Source organism: Pimephales promelas, chromosome 1 (assembly GCF_988280905.1).
Source record: "Pimephales promelas chromosome 1, fPimPro1.hap1.1, whole genome shotgun sequence".
NCBI classification, from domain to species: Eukaryota; Metazoa; Chordata; class Actinopteri; order Cypriniformes; family Leuciscidae; genus Pimephales; species Pimephales promelas.
Genome location: NC_142769.1, coordinates 40814973 through 40836591, shown reverse-complemented (window position 1 = coordinate 40836591; position 21619 = coordinate 40814973). Strand labels below are relative to the sequence as shown.

Sequence of the window (21619 nt, the reverse complement as noted above, 5' to 3'; positions counted from 1 at the left end):
TTAAAACATGCAATCATGTAAGTTATTGGATAATAATGAAAACACTAAATTTCATTTTATGGAGGGTTTTTTGGGCTGTTTGTGTGACTGAGAAGGTCAAGATAATAAATGCAGAGGATCTGGTTTGATGGCCCTTACTTACTTCACAGAGCCTTATTTGTGTAAAGGTCAAATAAATATTAAGGCAGAAAGATGACCTAAAATTATGTACATCTGACTAAAACAACTGAAGATGAAAGGCTATGAGTATGTCAAATAAATTAAGTTTATCACATGTACTCTTCACCTGTCTTGAAAAGTCCAGTCGTCTTGAGATAAACGGTCCACAGTAAAATTGAAGGGAAATGAAACGTCATGCCTCTCTGCACACTGTAAATATATTTGCAGTCTTTCTGTCTTTTTCAGCCATAAACAGCAGGAGTTGAACATCGTGTGTGAGCAGTTGCATGTTTGTCTGTACTAGTGGAGATGGAAGACAGATGTCTCGGCCATCCGGTTCTTCAAATCAGCTGGAGAAACCAACCAGACCAATGCTCGCTCCTCAACCACGGATCCTCGCTGGTCTCTACGATGGAAGTGCACTAAAACGGGTGAACATATGAGATAACAACTCATGGTCTGATACTGATTTGTCTATCAAATAATCAACAGGGAGAACAGCTATATGAAATCACAGTATGACAATGTTTTGTATTACAACGGTTTCTGAAATGTTAAGTATGCAAATGTGGAAGTACTGTATCTAATTAATTACCAATTTACCTTCCCGGAAAATAAATCTCAACATTGGATAAGACAGTTTCAAAACTTGTTTAATTTTTAAAAAATATTAAAGTCAGATTTTTTTTTTAAATTTAGAAAATAAATACAGAAAAATATTTGTGCCATATTTTTAAGAATAAAATATTATATCAATTAGGGGAAGGATATATGAACATGGTTCCCATGTTTAAAATCCTCATAATATAGATAAATAGTAATAAAACTAAAGTTTGGTGTATATGTGCTATAACTGAAGATTTTCTGGCTCAGCATGAGAATAAATACTAATTTTAAGAAAACAGCCTTTCTAATTGAAATTTACATTGGTAAATAGATAAGGAGTAATAAAATAAAAGACTCGCAAAAGTTTTTTTTTTTTTCGCCCAATGTGGTCTAGTGTTGTTTTCAACCCCCTTAAAGGAGTAGTTCACTTTAAAAGAAAAAAAAACTTTTGCTGATAATTTACTCACCCCTATGTCATCCAAGATGTCCATGTCTTTCTTTCTTCAGTCGAAAAGAAATTAAGGTTTTTGATGAAAACATTCCAGGATTTTTCTCCATAAAATGCACTTTACTGGGCACCAAACGGTTCAAGGTCCAAAAGACAGTTTCAGTGCAAACTACAAACTGTTGAAAGGGCTTTAAACAATTCCGGACGATGAATAAGGGTCTTATCAAGCAAAGCGGTCGGTCATTAAAAAAAAAAAAAAAAAAGTTTAAAAATAAAGTTTAAGTTTTATAAGCTCAAATGCTCACCTTGCTCTGTTCTGTGTGACTCTCCAGTTCGAACTCGTTCGTCAAAATGAACGAATATTTTTCTGAGTCAATTCGTTCATTGAATAAACCAAACGACTCGAAAAAAGATTTGTTCATTTTGATTAACGAGTTCGAACACGAGAGTCACGAACGCGCATCACAGAACAGAGCAAGGCGACCATTTTAGCTTTTAAAACTTAACTTTTTTATATACTTTGTTAGTTTGCAGTTTGCACTGAAACTGTCTTTTGGACCTTGAACCGTTTGGTTAACAGTAAAGTGCATTATATGGAGAAAAATCCTGGAATGTTTTCATCAAAAACTTTAATTTCTTTTCGATTGAAGAAAGATATGACATGAGGGTGAGTAAATTATCAGCAAAAGTTTTTTTTAAAAGTGAACTACTCCTTTAACTTTCATTGTATGGACACATTTGAGACAATTTTCAAAAGACCTTTGTGTGTGTGTGTTTGCAGAAAGAAAGTCAAACAGGTTTGAAACGACACGAGGGTGAGTAAATTATGTTTTTGAGTGAACTTTCCCTTTAATATAGTGTGACACACATTGGATCACATTACAGACCTCATATCAAAGAGAACATGTCATGTTTTACACACATTGACCTTATCTTCACGATGGATAGGGGCTACAAAGAGCCCGAACCTGAAAACTCCATAACCTTAAACACACATCCCAATTCTCCAGAGCAAACATGCTGAACGTATTGTACTCATTTTAACTTAATTTATTTAATCTTTTATACATTTTCCTTTCTCCGCTGGCTACTTTATGGCTCGTTTGATCACATGAATACAAAGGATTGCTGGCCATCCCTGTTGAAGTCGCGGCACTGCAGTGCTTTGCTGAGCATGAGTGATACGAAAAGAAAATATATGAGTACATTAAGTCTATGAGGCCTGTTTAATGTAAGGAATTCCTTCACATGTGTCTGGCTCTTATATTGTAGAGAATAAATCGATGCGTCATAGTTTGGGGGAAGGGTGGGTGGGGGATGTTGGGAGATTTTCCAGAGCCCCCATGATCCATTTGACTCCATGTGTCAGCTCTGTTGCAATCACTTCTCTCTTCCCCACTCCCCTTTCCTTATGCATGTTTTTTCGACGTCTCTCATTTTTGGCAGCGATGGTTCAGACATTGGAACAAACGCTTCTCCAGATGCGTCTAACGGGGCTGGACTGAAAGCCATTGTGTCTTCACTGACACTGCATCTGTGAAGTCAGCCCCCCTTGTGTACGAGAATGTGTGTGCGGGAGAGAGAGAAAGTGAAAGAGAGCATGTCTGGGAGGGGAGACTGATAGAGCGAGACATAGGGTCAAAGAATGAGTAGGCCGATGTGTGAGTTTGTGTGTGTCCCTGATTTTTCAATCTGTGGTCGCCAAGAGTGGGAGTGAGTGAGATGCAGGTTTTGGCTAAAGCGCATTCCTGCCATGTTAGGTATCACTGCTTTGGGAGTATTAATGGGATGCAATAAAAAAGTCCTGCTTTTTACACACCCCGCAAAGCCCTGCGCACCCCTTTACAGCAATCCGCTCCAACAATACAGCATTCACTGTTTATCATTATTCAGACACACTTTATTATTGGTACTGACATGTTGTTGAAAAATATTATACAGAATCTTTGGTCAAGAATGTGTCAGTGTGTTTTGGACGATGGTAACTTCTAAAGCTGATTTGCGGTCAGATTTCCGCTTACCTAATATCGGCTTGGATTGGGAGAGCAGATATCAGTTTAAACAGACAGCGTGTGTACAGCTGTTTTGTCTTTAATGGCTCATTTTCAATGGTTGAGAATGAAACTGATAATGATTGTTTATAATTTATGACTCTGTCTTCTTGTATTAATGTTTGGTATGTGAAAGATTGTGGATGAAGATTAATGTGTGCTGTTTTCTGTCTTCATATCAGGGGGTGTCGTACGGATCAATGACCTGTTCTGCAAGGGCGAAGCTGGTCCCAGGTCAGTTTAAATGTGAATTGTCGATCAGGTGCTGCAGATGCTCCAGGAGAGAATCGGAGCTCTTATAGCGTCCTCTGCTGGTCGCTCGCTGCATGTCACAAAACTCTTCGAGAGAAGCCATTAAAGCGCCCACTGTCCAGCCATTCAGACGGGCGCTCTGAGAGAGTCTGCAAAGCTAAGGGAACATGTTAGTCAAATAAAAAGCAATACAAATGTTTTATAATGAAAATGATAGACTTTAGTGTGAGCATTCGTAATTAAACTGATTGGCTCTTTCAAAGCGAGTATGATAGTTCAATGATACCATCAAATAATTATACTGCTTATAATTTGTAAAGATTCAATTCATATCTCTATGTAGCTATTGTATTAGATGGAGACTATAGGATTGTTGTAGTTTTTTAATTTTATTTTTTTTATAATAAACCTTTTCAGAAAGAAAAATCTAACTTGAATTGTGATAACATTTCTCATTTAATTCTGGAACCACAATGCAATGCTTTATTAAAATTATTCAATCATTTTGTTATAGGTTAAAATGTCTCTTTTTTAATTAACTTTTTGAATTAAAATGATAGATTAGGGGTTGGTATAAAAAATTATATTTTCAGACTAAGTATAAATACATGTGCAGAGCTAAAATTGATGTCCATAAAATCCAAGCTACTAGATTGTAGTAAAACTGTCAGTTTAACCACATATTAATAATAATAATAATAATAATGAAAGTATTTATAAGACTAAACCTTTCCAGGAATAAAAAGTCAATTCTGGTGTTCAAATTCAATTTGCGGTTAAGGTTTCCATATTGAAACAACAATCCAAACAATTTTTAATTGCTAACCCATGTTTTATGTATGTATTCAAAAATTTGTTTTAGGATAAAATATTACCTTCTTAACTTTTTTAAATTAAAATTAATTGGAAGTTGGAATAATAATGATATCGAACAAGTAGCCTAAAAGTTTGATTCTAGTACACTGTAAAAAATATTGTTGGTTTAACTTAAAAAAAGTAAGTAACCTGTTTTTAAGTTTAAGTTTTAAGTAAAATTTTAAGTTGGTTGAACTGGAAAAAGTGAGTTAATACAATGAAGGAGATTAATTTAATCATCAGAAACTCAAAATAATAAGTTATCTCAACTAAATAAATTATTTAAAGAAAATATGTTGTGATAACAAATCTTGAAAATATTTTTTTACAGTGTATAAATGCATGTGCAAAAATTAAAAATACATGATGTCTTCCCCACCTTACATCGAAAATACTGAGTTAAAGCCCGCTCACATCAAATATGATAACAATAACGATTGCTTTAAAGTTTTAATAATGGTTCTAATTCCATGACAATAGAATGCCGAAGTGATGACATCACTTTGTAGGACAACTTGGGAGCTAGCGGTGCATGGGTTCCCTCGATCGAAAATCTATGCATTTTCCCCATAGACTTTTGGAAAATCGCAAAAAATAAGATCTGTTTTCAACAAAAAGTTGTGATCCTTACACATTTTGTCTATGAAGATAATCTTTACAAGTTAATCCAAAATTTATAAATTTGATTGCAGGTTATAACTGTGTGTTCTATGTCATAGATCAAAACGTGAAAATATTTAGAGACTTTGTTCACCATTGACCTTATTTCAGTCCTTATTTAGCAAAAAAACCCATTCAAAAATCCCATAGGCTTTAGAGCGAGGGAACCGGTAGTGCTAAAATGCTAACTCAATTCCACGTTTTGGCCTACAGAGTGACGTCATAACTTCGGCACTCTATAGGTACACCTGTTATAGTTGGGGTGACGGGCTTCCCTATTCTCATGGAACTTTATAGTTATTGTCCTTGGTTCGAACAGGGCCTTTAGACATTAAAGCAAAAAGTATTACAACCACCCAATAGTCAAATTCAGTCTGCGAAAACTGTAATATTCTGTACCTGTTGCTGAAGGCTTGTGTCTGGTAGATCAAACTGAAGTGCTGAAGTCCCGTTCTGTGAGGCCGCGGCCCAGAGTAGAGCACACTGCAGTTCCTGGACAAGACGACTTTCCTCAGCATGTATCTTAATCACCTGTGGTTTAATGTCTTTCTGGGAGCCAAATTCTGCTCCCTCAGATTGCTTACAGTTAAACAGGAATCTGGAAGCATCACATACAGAATGTTGAATCACGTCTTCTGCGAAGTCGTTGGAAAATGTGTGTACCGATGATGTCACATTGGCGTCAAGTGTAATGGGGTTCAGTTCTGATTTATCGTTACAGCATATTTTGGCTTTGAGGGAGTTGATTGAGTCTTTACACAGTGTGTTTGCACATCTTTCTTCTTCCCATGGCTGTGGTTCTGCTGCTTGGCCCGAAAGATGTGGCTGTGTTCCATGTTCATACACGTCGCCCTGTCTTAGCTTAGCAAAAGCATGAACCAAAGCCTCAATGATTAGCTCATTAGCTAAAAATTTCACCTCGTCAGTTGCAGAGAACTGCATGCTAGATCTTTTGTCTGAAGGCATTGGGTATGATGGTGTTTCTTCCTTCAAAACCTTCCTTTCCCCTCTCGCCATCACCTCTGCTAGAGACGTTGTGACAATTTCACTCGCTAGTCGATCAAAAATGCGATTCACACAACCCTCATCCTTTACTTTTAGCTCGTTTGTGGTGAGAGAATGAAGGATATCTGCTGATATTTGAGCTGCATAGTCAGTCAGCCTAGGAATGTCATTTTGGAGTCCGCCATCATCTTTGACTTCTTCTAGACCTCCGTTTCGACAACACTCCAGTGAAAGCGAGCGCATCAGCCTCACCATGAAGTCAGCGGACGTGTCAGTCATTTGGTTCTCCAATAAGGGTTGCATGTGGTCTTTGGGGGTCGGAGGAGGGGGTGAAGGAAGAAACTCTTTAGCAAGTCCTCCCTTTAGCTTCCTTGTGAAACTGGCTCGACTCCTCATCATCTCTGGAAGCAAAGGGGTGCTTGGAGGAGCATCAGGGTAGTCGAGAGACCCCAGACTGCACATGCTCTTCAAGGAATTGGCATATACCGTGGTCAGTGTGTCATCATAGTCCTCCATCTTGTCCGTTTCTATTTCAAATGCGTTTTTATCACACTTGTAGCCTGAGGAGCACAGGACCGATGCATTTTCATTAGTCGCCTCCTTAACCCCATTATCATTTATATTTTTGGAAGCATCATCAGAGTGATGTTGCCTCTCCATCTCTTCTAGTGCTTTGCAACAGACTTTTACAGTTAACTCTTCAGCTAGCATCTCAACTTCATCCTGTCTCACCTTGACAGATTCACTTGGGCCTCTGATCCCCATAGATGAATCTAGAATAGCTTTGGCTGTCATGTGCGCGAAGGTTTGAATGGGCTCTATGTTCTGTTCTAATGTTCCATCCAGTAAACGGCTGTATGTTTCCATGGTGTGTTGGATCGATGACAGGTTGTATGCAGGTCGTGGGTATGAATCACCGTTGATTACGATCTGCGTGGAGTCCTGAAAATGGTCATAACAGAAAAACGAAGACTTGACTTTCATTGGATAATGTTGCACTTTATACAGTGAACAAACTTATTAACAGCTACTTTTTCCGTATAATGATTGTTAAAAATGTGCAAACCAAATTGATAAGAGAATGAAAAGTCTTATTTATTTAGACTTTTAATATACTTATATTATACTGAATAGGATACTAACATTTCTGTACTTACATTAGAGTGACCAGATTGTGAGGCGGTGACTAGATCACACAGTTTAAACGAGCTGCAAAGCCACTCTTCGTTAATCATCTGAAAAAGAGATGGAACAAGATATAATGTAACCATATTGGTTATCAGAATAGTTTTTTAATTGATCTGTATGGTTGGTAATCATGTTTACATACCTATTTTAGCATTTAAATGAACTTTGTTGTCATCTAATGTGCACTTAAAGTTAATTTCACTGTTAAATGTAATCTTCAGAAAATGATAATGAATATCAAATTTTCATACTGTACATTAGTTAGAATTTTGTGATGCCTACTTTAGATTTTAAGCATTTAAATCACAAAATAATTTATCTTTAGACAAAATATAATATGATTTTATTGATTTCTTATCGGCCATAACAATTATTACCTTATCACTATTAGCCATAATTTTTATATATAATTATAATTAAATATATAATTGTATTTTGCATCATCCTTAAAACATAATTTCTGAGGCATGATAAAGTTTACTTTGCACCTCAGGACAACAGGCTAATAGAAATACATTGATATTCTAGTGCACGGTTGCCTAATAATGTATAACAACCTGCATAATTTTGTTTCAACTCTTTTCTTTCCCACCTGCAAATGATATTCAAGTGAACTAGAAGGCCGTGATTTTTTGGAGGTAGAAAAAAAAATGCTAATTATGCTTCAAGAGCATAATTAAGCAATCCTCTTGGTGTACATAATATTCTTCAGTTACTGCTGAGGACAAAATAAGCCATTTAATACAATGTGTGGTGGTTTGATTGGCATCCGCCTCACCGTCACACATAAACACCTTATTTTTCCACTGATTCGGGCTATCAGTTTTCATATTTTAGCTTGTAAAGTATTTGCACATCCCGAGTGCTGAAAATTTGATAATGGTGAAGTTCGGAATGAAAACAAGCAAAGGAAAATAAATTTAAAATCAAAACAAGATACATGACCAACTAAATTAATCCAAGAACAACTAAAGAAAAACAGGTCTCAAATGAGCAGAAAAAGAAAACCACAAGTGATCACCAGATGAGTTGCTGTTACAGGAACTAAGTCACGTGGCTGACAGGAAAAGATGATGTGTGTTGATAGGTGCTGGAAAAAAAACTTGTTTCCATTTACATTTTCCCACAGAATTTGATTTAATAATTAAGGCAGTGATACTGGACAAGACATGTAGATCATGGGGCAACCTTTATCCAACGCAATATGTAATGAAGAAGCTTGAGAGGAACATTGGTTAAAGCTTTGATAAACATCAGCTCAGCCTAACACTTTGTGTCAGTGCACACATATTTATTTAATTTGGCAATAAATGCTAAATACACACTCAGCACACTTAAACTGTTAGCTGCACTCAGTTCAAGTTAGAGTACATTTAAATTGAATTGCAAATAAAAGATCTCCTGGGCAGTGCCGTGGAGGACGTAACCTTGAAAAGTCTTTACTATTCAAGATACTTTGGTGTTTTTAATGGAGATCTGATATGCCACAGATGATGGAGATTTGGAGGAATAAAATATGTGTGTAATTGTACTGGTCTAAGGAAATGCAAAGCTATTTTACATCAGATGCCCCATTAAACAAGTGAAAGTTTAGAGGGTGGGATGCACAGTTAAATTTATTTTCATGGTATTGCTAAAAAGATATTGAGAAGTAAATACGTAAAAACACTTGGTTGTAGAACAAAGCTGGAGAGAGATTGCTGCTTATACGAATGAAACACACATTACAAGCAATCAGATGTAACCTTATATATCAAATATCACGTAACATGGCTTTAAAGTTTATATTGGTTATATTGTGATTTTCATCCCCAAGCTTTATACTTATAAGATACATTTTAATTTGCACTGTTAAAATTTGATGTTGCTGAAGGAAAATGTGAGAGTACAACAGGAGGACCAACTTTTAAAGTAAAGTAGTAAAACAAAAAAGGAAATATAATTTCAGCCCAAACAAATTGGGAAAATACCTTAATAATAATGATCTATAATTAACTAAATACATCAAATCGCCCCTTCAAACATTTGGGAAAATATATGTTTTCTTTACCTTGTAGAAGGATATCAGTCAAACAAGTTCTGCTTGATAGGCTTGAGAATGTGACAGGGCCACGGGCAGTTTGCACTTTGCAGAATGCTGATTTCCTGTGTGAAAGACATTTATTGTGTCTGTGTGGGTGGGTGAATGGGTGTGGCTTCATTGTAAAGTCAATAAAATCAGTAATATACAAAATAAGCGAAGCGAATTACTAAACATTATTTAAACATTTTATATAATAAATAGAAGCTCTGTTGGTATCATTACCAAACACATTCTCTCTCCCACATCCACTGTCCACTTACTCAAAACAAGTCTCAGAACGCGAGCTCGCTTCCTATTGGTTGCTAAGGTGTTTTTGAAAATTCGATTGTCCCGCCCCTTAACAACGGCATCCTAGCTCGACCCTTATTGGCCTAGAGCGAAGTGCATTCGGCCAATCGCATCACTGCGTGTAGTTTTGGACGCATGCAGACTGCAGTCCGGTGTGTCTGTTTCAGCCTGGAAAGCTTTCTATTGTACTTTTCGTGAATGTTTGAACATATTGTCTTTGAAAATATTTCCCTGCTTTAATTGAGGTTGTTCAGCGTATCGTGAAAAGGTAAGAATTGCAATTACTCGCAAAAATACACGACACATTGCCCGCTTGTTGTTGTTCTGTAACGACCGACTTGCTTCCTGCGATCAAAACAATTTCTTTACGAATCTTTGTTTGAATGTTTAGTAACCTTGTAGTACAACGAGAAGAGAGAGACTGTATGTGTCTGATGGAAGTGTGCACTATGCAGATAAGTTCATTAAGTTGCATAAAGTTATATTATTTGTTTACCTCGCATTTGAAACAGGATATAACTGAAAGATCAGAACAACTGAATAAGATGCCGTTTTCCAGAGGAAAGAAGCCCACCACCAGTAAAATCCCCAAACTTCACCCCAAAGGACTGGAGAACCAGGTTTACAATGAGATCAGATCTGAAAATGAATGAGATATTTGCTTTTTTGCTTGTTGTTGACCTGATCCATCTTGTGTTGATGTCTTTAAGCAGGATGGCCCCCAGACCAAGCGCTCATCTTCTCCTCCCCAAGGGGCCCCTAAGAAAAGAACTGCTTTTGTGGACATTACCAATGTAAGGATGCCAAATCAAATTTGTGTTCATATATATTTTGTATACATTCACCACAGCTTTATTGCTTTCATATGTTACCCGACTAGGCTGTCTCTCAGTGTTTTTTGGCGCCTCGGTTTGATTCTGATGATGTCAAACCAGTAAGTTAAGTGTTGAGCTGCTTGTAACCCCACTAACACCAGCAGTTTAAATGAATGATGCAAATCAGCATGCCTGATAGTCATAACCTCATTGAAATCCTATTCATGCCCGAGCAGTAATTTACAGTGCACACAAAAGCAGGAGATCTCAACTTTTAATAGCTCTGATGGGCACTCCTTTAGTGGTTCTGGGTTTCCAAGTGAGGTGCTCTCGGATGCAAATTATAATGATGGCTCTATTCACTGTTGTCTAACACCTTGTATTTATTCTCTCCGTGTCTCAGATTCAAACAAGTTGATTGATTTGGTGACTTATGCTTATTTTAACAAATTAAACCTGAAGTACAGTTTTGGCTGACATTCAGGCTGAATTTTAAATTCAAGACAAATGTGCTCTTAAAAATCAAATGCACTTTTATTAAAGGCACACAAGATTGAGCTAAGCAATCCCATCAAAAAGAAGGATCCTGTTAAGAAGCTGCAGAAGAAGATTTCAGTACTTTCTAAGAATGATGTCAATTTAAAGTAAGTCATATTTTTATTACATCTTTGTCTTTTAACCTACCATATATGGAGAGTGCTTTGAGATGATTGTACCAGAATTTGCAGATTTCTTATTTTTCCTTTTGTCAGATCTGTGGTTAGTTCAGAGGAAAAGTTGGAGGAACTGAAGGATGTGGAGTCATTTGAGAAACTGGAAGAGCCCTCTCCTAAACCATCAATTCCTCCACACCTCCTGCCTCCAGAGGTAAGGCCCTGGGGCCGTTTGCATTGCACCATTCAAATTAGTTGAAGCCTAACTCTATTTATAAAATAAATATTTACGGAGGCCTCTGATCAGGAGTAACGTTAGGAATAAAATACCCGACAGACTTAAATTCTTTAGACATATGAAAATGCTGACATTTACACTCGCTTACATTTAAGAGAGAGTAGATCACTTTGTTAGCGGCTCATCAACACGAACCCGTCCTACAGCGCACCGCTGAGTGCATCTGTCCCATGTGTTGTGCATGTCAAACAAAATCATAATTAATAAATGTAATTTATTATTTTTTTTGTATCATCACTTGTTTATTCTTATTAATTTTGTTTCAAATACAGTTTTTGAGTGTTATTTGCTTTTTAAAAACTCTCTTATAAAAGTGTCTTATAAAATGGAAACATATTTTTATTGTTAGATAAGTGAAGCAAAAGAAGTTAAAATGAAGGATAAACTGAAATCCCAGCATTAACAGCTTCTGCAAATGTACTTGAAGGCTGCTATTGGATCATTGAGAGTAAACATCATATTATGCGACTACGCATTACTTTACAGAGAGCTTACAACCTACTCTACGTTCTGCCTTAAGAACAAATGGTGCAACGGAATAACGTACAGAGTTACAAACTACCTAGTAGGTACTAAGACTCTAGTGTGGGCTTTACGTTCCATTTTAAGAAAGAACTTCCGAACGGCTGGTGCAACCCTACCCTGGTTTGGTGCATTGGTGTGATGACAGAATTAGCATGAATTAGTTGATAGCTGGGACATATTACGTTCTTTAATATTTTAGGGGTTAACAAACCTTTGGATGTTTTCCCCCCCCCCTTGTTTACAGATTTAAAAACACCATCATTGTATCTATTGTCTTTCAGGTTCCTCCAGAGTTTGACATTGATTCCGAGCAACTTAGTGACTCCACGCACACAGCAGAGTATGCCAAAGATATTTTTGACTACCTTAAGAGCAGAGAGGTTGGTTTAGTAGTGTTTATTAATGATTTTACAAGTAGAGGAACAGGGAATTGCAAGCTAAAACTTCTTATTTCTTTTATTTGCAGGAAAAGTTTGTCTTGCATGATTACATGGCTGATCAACCAACTCTAAACACCAATATGAGAGCCATTCTGGTGGACTGGCTGGTTGAGGTCCAGGTAACTGTTGATGTTTAATAGCTTCCAGTTCCAGGCATCGTTTCAAATGTGATAAGTCTTGTGGAATTTTGTTGGCTTTTGGTGCTTTAAGCACTGATGTGACTTTATTTCTGCTCTTTATTCTGCAGGAGAATTTTGAGCTGAATCATGAGACTCTTTACCTGGCTGTGAAAGTGACTGATCATTATCTGGCCGTGAGCCCGGTCAAGCGGGAGTCTTTACAGCTCATTGGTTCCACTGCCATGCTCATTGCTTCTAAATTTGAGGTAAGACATATGCTCTCTCATGATAGCTGAAAGTCATTCGTTTAGACTCTGGGATTCTGGACTTAGTTGTAATTACTAAAGGACTTAGTCATTCTCCCATTATCTCACACGCACACTTACAGAACCTCATAGAAATGTTGTTAATCATTACAGCGTATATATATATATATTAATATATCATTCGAAAGGTCAATGACTCAATCTTATCTAATAATAATTAAAGGGATAGGTCACCGAAAAATGAAAATTCTGACATTAATTACTCGCCCTCATGTCGTTCCAAACCCATAAGACTTCAACTTCGGAACACAAATGAATCTTTTTTATTATATATATATATATATATATATATATATATATATATTTAGACCACATAGCTTGCAAAGAGACTTTCAACCAGCATAACAAAGAATGTTTCTGGAACAAATTGCCTACCCTGCCTTTGATTTCTAAAATGTATATATTTTGTCCAAAATTTTTTATCTGCTCTTTTTGTCACGCAGATTTTTTGGATAGATATGGAATATATTTGTAATGACACCTGTTGTATATTATTCTGTGTAAACTGCTTAAAAAAAAAAAAAAGAAAGCATGTGAAACAGTACACAAAATACTTTAAACCACTGGCTTGGCATTAAGCCTAGTCAAGTGCTTGTCCTTTGGACAATCAAAATTAAATCATTTACACATTTAAAAATACAACTGCATTAAATAAGGTTATAAGATTTTTTAAAATATTTTTGGGAATATACAAATAAGAAAGTTGGGGAAAAAAAGATTGTTTTAAACATGAAGCTAAACCATCAGCGGGGGGCAGCAATTGAACGTCTAAATGAGTGAGTCAGTGAATCATTCATTAAAATGATTTGTTCAAACGGCTGATCCATTCAAGAATGAAGCAGTAGTTTATGAATGGGACATTGAATCTTTGAGTCAGCTGATTTGTTCAAAACGCTGAATCATTCAGTAAAGAAACATGCGTCTTTAGACATTAATATTAACTATTTGTTATTGAACTATTGTATGAAATTAGTGTCACATTTTCAATCGTGATGATTCATGATCCAGGAAAACAGCACTCTTGGTCATGTGATATTACTTTAATGTGTCATATGTTATCAATCTCCACTGAAGGATTATAACGATAAAGATATAGTTCTAAAAATATTTCTCCATCTTAAAAAATTGTAGATTTTAGATCACAACTATAATGAAAAAGTTACAAGGAACAATATCGTTGGGATCACTTTCAGAACTATTTTTTTCAGCTGTTGAACTATAAAACACTGACAGCCAATCAGAATCCACACAAATTTAAATGGCTCGCACATTGTGAAGAAGTTAATCGACGAGGTACAGAAAAATCCACCACTCTCTGAAATCCAAGTCAAGATGATCTGCACTGTGTGCTGTATTTTTGCATACTGTGCACAAAATTCATACTGCATGCTGCAAAAAATTGTGATTTGCCAGTTGTTACCCATCCTGTCTCTGGTTGGTCCTTACAGGAGCGGGCTCCTCCTTGCGTGGATGATTTCCTGTATATTTGTGACGATGCTTACAAGCGCTCCCAGCTCATCGCCATGGAGATCAGCATCCTGCAGGCGCTGAACTTTGACATCAATATTCCGGTTCCATACCGCTTCCTCCGTCGTTATGCCAAGGTGAGAGACAACACATGCATATCCCCTCAGTGAAAAGACAGGTGGAACTCCTTTGGAGTCACCTTACACACACTAGGATTAACACCCTGTGTGTGTGTCTTTTTCAAAGTCAGAGAGACAGACCATGCAGGGAAGCATTCATTGGATGTCTTTGTGTTTGTCAGGTGTAGCCTGTTTTTTTCTCCCTTGTATTCTCTGAAGAATTTGTGTGTGTGTGTGTGTGTGTGTGTGTGTGTGTGTGTGTGTGACCAGTTGTCACTGGTTGCTGTCTGATCATTCCCATTTTCAACAGCTTGAATTAATTGAGCTTTAGTCAAAGCTCCATGATTTAACAATGTTTTTTTTTTTTTTTTTTTTTTTTTTGGCAGAATGTCTACATTTACTAATTGCCCTTTTTACAAAGTAATAAGCTTCTTTACTGCGCATTATCAATTAATACCGTTATATTCAATTAGTTTTCTGGAGAAAAGCATGCATGCACACAACAGATCACTTATATAGCATACCAATAGACTTGCTAGACATACTACCCCTTTGCTTGAATGTGGTTTCTGATACATTAGTAAAATGCTTTCAAAAATAGGGATGGTTTACTTTGTCACCCTCACTGTTGTTCCCCAAACGTTTGGGGTCAGAAATATAGATTATAATAAGAAATGTTTCTTCTGCAAAATGATCTGAATGATCATGTGACACTGAAGTAATGATACTGAAAATTTAACTGTGCATCACATAAATATATTGTATTATAAATTTATTCAGAAATACATTAGAAGAGTTATTTTAAATTCTAATTTTAATTCTGGTTTTCGGTATTTTTGATTTAATGAATGCGCCCAGAGAGTTTAAAAAAATATTACCGTAATGTATGTTAAAATAACGTTTTCAGTAACAAATCTTTCATTAATAAAGATGTTTTATAGTGATGGTTACCATATGATAACATTCATTTTTTTCTGTTTATTGATTATTTAATTTTTCTTTTTTTTTCACCCATTTTTGGAGCGTTACACCAATAGTCTCTATGAGCTGCTTTAGGGATAAGTTTTTCTGTGCACCACAGAAAAAAAATAAACGCACACAGGTTTAGAAAAACATGGGGATAAGGAAATAATTACAAAAAGTTTCGATTTAACTATTCCTTTAAAGAATAAAGCATTCAAGAATCAAGGAAATAAATGTTTACATTGAAATGCTTTTTTTGTTATGGCTCACCGGAGCACGTCCTTTAGTAATTTTGTGCTGAATTTGCCAAGAATGTAACCTTCAGAATCTTGGCGGGTTGGATGAGCTGTGTGTAATCTTTCTGCAGGGCCTGGAGGCACTGGCACTGCTACGGATTCAGTGTGTGTGCGTTTTTGTAAATGGATAAACTTTAATTCTCTCTCTGCAGTTTTCCATTGTATCGATTCGTGTGATAATTTACCGTCTCTCGTCTCCTGGCAGTGTGTGAACGCAGGTATGGACACATTGACTCTGGCACGCTTTATTTGTGAGCTGAGTTTGTTGGAGATGGAGTTTGTGCCCGTGAGAGCGTCTTTGCTCGCCTCTGCCTGTCTGCTCATCGCTCTAGTTACTAAGGATCTGGGAGGATGGGTACGTGTTTACCTTTATGCTTTTATAATGTATGCACATTTGCGCAAGCACAGAGCTCATGAATTTATTCCATTTATTTTCACAAAATGCCACCGTTCCTTGGTGATACACACATACATGCACTTTCACAATGAGTTCAGTGTCCTTGTGTGCTGATATTTGGAAATTCTGTGCTCTTCTGATAGCACTATAAATGAGCTTAAGGATAGACAGCTCTGTGATAGGCTAGTGACTGCTCATTATGGATGCTAATTTATGTTCTCTCACACACACATTCACGCTCAAACTAAGTTGTGGGTTGAGGACACGGGTATTTTGGTTAATGAAAGTGAAGCTGGACTGTTTACCAACATTTGAGTGATTGCTTTTTGTCCTAAGTGGCTCTACGGATTAAATTACCTTGAAACAACCACACACACAAACATTCATAAATTCATTTACATTCTCACCGGATGTCGTTTCCGTCTTATCTTTAATTTATTGACAGCTTAAGGGCATTTATTTCTCACATCATGAAATATTTGGCAAGCGTCTTAGTCACACATTCCTTATGTAACGCTCATTAGACACCTCTGAGATTCATAGATATCTGGATATACTTCACTTATGCAGATTTTGACTGATGCTCCACTTCTGTTTCCAGACACAGTGTTTGCAGTTCCACTCTGGATACAGTGTGGAGGATCTGGCACCTGTGGTCAGAAAACTCCAAAACATGCTCAGCAGCCCGCCGGACAGCAAACTCGCCGTTGTTCGGAGCAAGTATGCGCACAAGTAAGTCAGCAATGCAGTTTTAAATTGTGTATTTTTAATCAGAAGAGCATGTTCTTTGTGTACATGCATAGTTTTTTTTTTTTTATATATATATATTTATTTACCCCAAAATACAACACTAATAACATTGTTTATCTCAACCATTGAAATAGTTCAGTTTCAGGTCAAGTTTGTTTGCTGAGTCTAAAGTTTCATAGTACTTTTTTTGTTTTTGCTTTTAACTGGCAAGACACACACACACACACACACATCTGGTTGGTTGGTTTCTGTTTCTAAAGTTTCAGAGCTATTTTTTTTTTAATCTAAAATCATTTGCTTTTAAAGTTAGCTTTTTATTTTTATACATATTGCTGGTCAAATGTTTGGGATTTTAAGATTTAAAAAAAAAATGTTTTTAAAAGAAGTCTCTTATGCTGCATTTAGTCTCTATGCTCCAAGGCTGCATTTATTTGATACAAAATCCAGTAAAAACTATAATGTTAAAATAATAATATTAATATTATAATAATAAATAATATTAAAATAGCAAACTTTTTAAATTGTAATACATTTTACAATGTTATTTATTTCTGTGATATCAAAGCTGAATTTTCAGCATCATTACTCCAGTCTTCAGTGTCACATGATCCTTCAGAAATCATTCTAATATGCTGATTTGCTGCTCAAGAAACATTTCTAATTATCAGTTGAAAACAGTTGTTGTTATACAATTTATTTTTGTCAGGATTCTTTGATGACTAGAAAGTTTATTTGAAATAGAATCTTTTGTAAAATTATAAATGTCTTTACTGTCACTTTTGATTAATTTAATGCATCCTTGCTGAATAAACATATTTATTTCTTTAAAAAAAAAAGTGAGATCAGATCATACCAGCTGTTGTCAGTCTCCTTGTGCATACAAAAATCTCACTGGATTATTATAATTAATGGCAAAATTAATGTTTGGAAATACATAAAATTGTTAAATAGATTTAAAAAAAAATTACCCCAAAGTGCTATACAGCAATATTCAGAGAAATTGCTTATCTCAACAGTTCAAATGAACTGTAGGATTCTTGCTGTGTAGGTTTATGGTCTAAACATTTCTGGTTTGTTTCTCAAGTTTTACCCTACAGCACATTTCACTGTTTTACTATATAAATCATGTGATTTTTAAAGTTTGTCGGCCTTGCAGAAAAATACCAAAAAACCAACAACATTTGGAGCAAATTGTACTATAGTTGAAAAGTTTAATCAAAATTCATGTTTAGAAAATGTTGACTCCATTTTCTTATCTCTGAGCATGACTGTTGTTTTGATGCTATTGCCAAACCTGATTGGCATTTTGACATAATCCTGCCTAGAGCAGATGTTGATTTCTTGAAAGCATTTGACTAACGAAGCAGTTTGTTTATATTAAAATACTCCAGATTGTGGCATTTGATTATGTCTTGGTTTATGCATGTATTGATTTATTTTTTATTACAGGGTTTTCTTTGAAGTTGCGTCGATCCCCACAGCGAGTCTGGAGAAGTTGGAGGGGTTTTTGAAGCAAGCTGAAGGGGAATTTATGTAATGTTTTAAACATTGTAAATAATTATATTTAATGTTATATCGTAATCTTTTTAAATAAAGTCTTTGTGTGTAAATTTACACTTATATAAATGTTTTCCATTGTATGTTCAACTGTTCTTTATTTTACAAACCATGTTATTCCTTTTGGAAATGTAAAAATCAGTAAACCAAAATACAAACGAGTGACCCTGATCAATGTTTCAAAAGCTGATAGAGTAGGCCTACAAACCATTCTATCAGTTCAATATATTAGGTCATTAGGTTTTTGTTGTTGAATGTTACTAAAATGGCATTTTAATGCCTTGTACATAGAAATGTTTTTGTTTTTTCGGTACTGTTGTATAGTTTGCCTTGTGTATATTTAACACTATGGATGATTAAAAAATACTTTTTCATATTTGCCTGTTTCTTGCATTTATTTCAGTTGACATTTAATGTCTTTTTAAAATGCATCTAGCATACAATGCTGTGCCGTAGTTTTACCAGTAGGAGGCAGCGTGCCTCCAGATCCTTGATCACATCAATAACATGTGTCTGCATCTTTTCAACCACAGTCAATCATTGCAGCTATATAAAATAAAATAAATGACCTCCATCACACTTCAGCCCCACCGATTATTGAATGTTGGAAACACACTCCTGTTTATCTCTAGAGATTGTCTGGCGGTCCGGATGTCCAAACAGTCTCTGACGTCTATTGCTTGTTTTTGGATGCAGCTTGACTCACAGCTGTGATCCGGTCCAATCCATCATGGTCAACGGCGAACAACAAACCTCACAGAGCTGTTTCTGGTGTTTGCTGTTTTTGCGGCCATTCTCTTGTGTAGTTTAGAAGTGGATTGAAAAGACAGTCTTAGATTACCATAGGTCTCCTCCAACTGCTCATTGGGATGTCCTTGTCCTTCAGGCTTTAAAGGCCGATATTTCTGATCCTTTAGTGTTATTACATTCCTTTCAATGATGTTTGCACGTATCGTCCCAGACGGCACACGCTCATTGCTGTCAGTGAGCAGCACCCTTTGATCACTGACCAGCTAGATCCTGGTCTTTGTGTTTTCTTCGGAGTCCTTTGCATTTAGGCCTATGCTGTGAATCCCTAAGTCGGTCTGCAGAATTGATGTGCAAATCTTGATTTCTCATTAGTAGTGGAACAGAATTTGTTTACTGCTAAAGGATAACATCTATAAACAGCATGCTAAACATTTGTGGATAAATGTCTGTGGTGACTCCATTAATTGGGATATGGAGGGCCAACACATCAATATCTGGCGGAGTAAAATGGTGGAGACATCTGTTGAATAATACATCATCTTTATGCGATATTCTGTCAGTGAATGCCAGTTTATAAATGTCTTAAAACCCATTTCGGTTAGATTTGGCAACAAAGATCATATCTGTATTCTCCTTGAGAAGCAGAAAACAAATAACTGCAGTTAATTGCAGGCTTTTCTCTGATATATTCTTAATGTGTTTTGTGGGAATAAAAGAGCAAGAGTCTGCTTGTGAAAAACAGTGCAATATCAATAATTGTATTTTGGTAGCGTCAAATTATAGCTACTATTCTCCCTCTTTTTTTTTTTAGCTTCTTTTGACCAATTAGTCTCGTCTGGCACGTTACTTTTCACCTCATTTTCCTTTTGCATGCGACATCCTGTTTATCTGTGCTAAAACAAGAGCTGCGATGTTTGAATATCATTTTAGAATAATTTTCCTGTCATTTTCTCTGGGACTCCCGACCGAGGCAATTGGGTTGTATTCATGATCATTCCCGCCCAAAATAAATCCACGAGTGTGCAGCCAGATATGCTATTTGAGTCGGAAGCGCTTCATGGAGCAAATTGCCTTAGCCAGCTAACTACAATTGAAAATTCCTTACGATCAATTCGCACTACGGTTGGCTGCGAAACACATGCAGCTCTGATGGGACACATAAACACGGCAGTTACATAATAGCAGGAAGCAGCTGTGTTACTTAGAGGTGAAAAGATCAAACTAAGAGCATGATGACCCTGACTTGCTGTCCTGCTTGCTAATGGTTGTATTATTTATGCATGAAACTGTCTAATGGACATGTACAATACGTGGAAAAGGTCAACAATGTGTAGCCTACCCCAACATCATCTGCTCTGCACATCTGTCTCCATGACTATAATTACTAGAGTTAGCACTGGGCGCTCAGACTGTAGAACATGCTACAATATGCATCTGTCCTAGCCAGGACTTAGTTTTGCCAATGTCTCATCTGGACTCCGTTTCTTTCATCACTGATAGAAAATTGAATTTGGTCATAGTAAATTTTATGTTATTAAAATGTTGCCCCTTTAAACTTTTTTTTTAAATGTTTTTTGATCTTTATTAAATTATAATTATTTGGTTTTAATAGCCTAGGCCTATTATCTGGTTGAGAACAAACTGTGAAATAAAAACAGTTGTTGCAATTCCTCATTTCCCCCCTTCTAAATTATACGGCTGGGGGCCATCAATCATATGTTTGCTCTTGCCACCTCTTCTTCATCCCAGTCCGTCGCCATAATTCTATTTCTAATACTAGGCTGAGGCTACCTTTCCTCCACTTCTCCCCAACGTGACATCATCACCAAATTGCATAAAAAAAACCCTGTTAATACCAAAAACTTAATAAAAAAAAACTGGCCTTTAAGACTATTTTTGAGACATTTTAAAAATGATATAGATTTATGTACCCATTAATCGACAGTGGTGGTTAACCTGCATCACGGCCTTAAAACAGCCAAAAAGTTCTAAGAGCAAAAAACAAACTTTATTGTCATAGTTAGGCCTATCCACCTTGGTGTGAACGGTCCCAAAAGGGATAGTTCACCCAAAAATGAAAATTGTCTTCCTCACCATCATGCTGCCCCAAATGTCTTTTTATTTTTCAGATCAATTCAAATAAAGATTTATAGAAAGACAATCTCTGCGAGTCCATAAGGGATAGGGATCGACCGATACGGATGTTTTAGTGGCGATACCGATACCGATTTTTTTCCCATCAGCCTTAGCTGATGACCGATACGGGTTGCCGATTTTCTTGAGCCGATATTTGGAGCCGATACATTTTGCTCGCTAAATTTACTTCATAGAAATTACATGATGTCAACAAATGTTTCAGGTCTCAATTTAACAAAAGTAACATTAATTTAACTTTAAAAAAACAATATTTAACAAATAGTAAAAACATGAGGTTGAACAAAAAAAAAATGTAAGCATAAATGAAATAATTACACTATTGCACACTGTAGCAACCATAAAGTGCACAGTGCACACTGTACTTCATTTTAAAAGTAACTTAAAAAGAACAT

At 36.2% G+C, this 21619-nt stretch overlaps 2 protein-coding genes across 5 annotated transcripts; one reads left to right on the top strand and one right to left on the bottom strand.

The window, feature by feature from the left end:
• Positions 1-3329: 3329 nt before the first annotated feature.
• Positions 3330-9411, bottom strand: LOC120462593 (uncharacterized). Its single transcript, XM_039651186.2, has 4 exons — positions 9275-9411; positions 7194-7271; positions 5431-6978; positions 3330-3673 (listed from the first exon to the last, which is right to left on the bottom strand). The coding sequence occupies exons 2-4, from the start codon at positions 7269-7271 to the stop codon at positions 3500-3502; spliced, it is 1800 nt and encodes a 599-aa protein (XP_039507120.2). The 5' UTR covers positions 9275-9411; the 3' UTR covers positions 3330-3499.
• Positions 9412-9703: 292 nt separating this feature from the next.
• ccnb3 (cyclin B3) lies at positions 9704-18696 on the top strand. Of its 4 annotated transcripts, none has more exons than XM_089129701.1 (13): positions 9725-9863; positions 10108-10215; positions 10309-10389; positions 10476-10529; positions 10954-11054; positions 11163-11277; positions 12168-12266; positions 12353-12445; positions 12574-12711; positions 14220-14375; positions 15822-15971; positions 16615-16745; positions 18213-18696. In XM_089129701.1, exons 2-13 carry the CDS (start codon positions 10141-10143, stop codon positions 18298-18300), a joined length of 1281 nt encoding a protein of 426 aa, XP_088985827.1. In that variant the 5' UTR covers positions 9725-9863; positions 10108-10140; the 3' UTR covers positions 18301-18696. The 4 variants fall into 4 exon arrangements, with proteins under 4 accessions (XP_039507122.2, XP_088985827.1, XP_088985825.1 ...); XM_089129699.1 differs by having other exon boundaries at positions 10306-10389; XM_039651188.2 differs by lacking the exon at positions 10476-10529 and having other exon boundaries at positions 9704-9863.
• The last annotated feature ends 2923 nt before the right edge of the window (positions 18697-21619 follow it).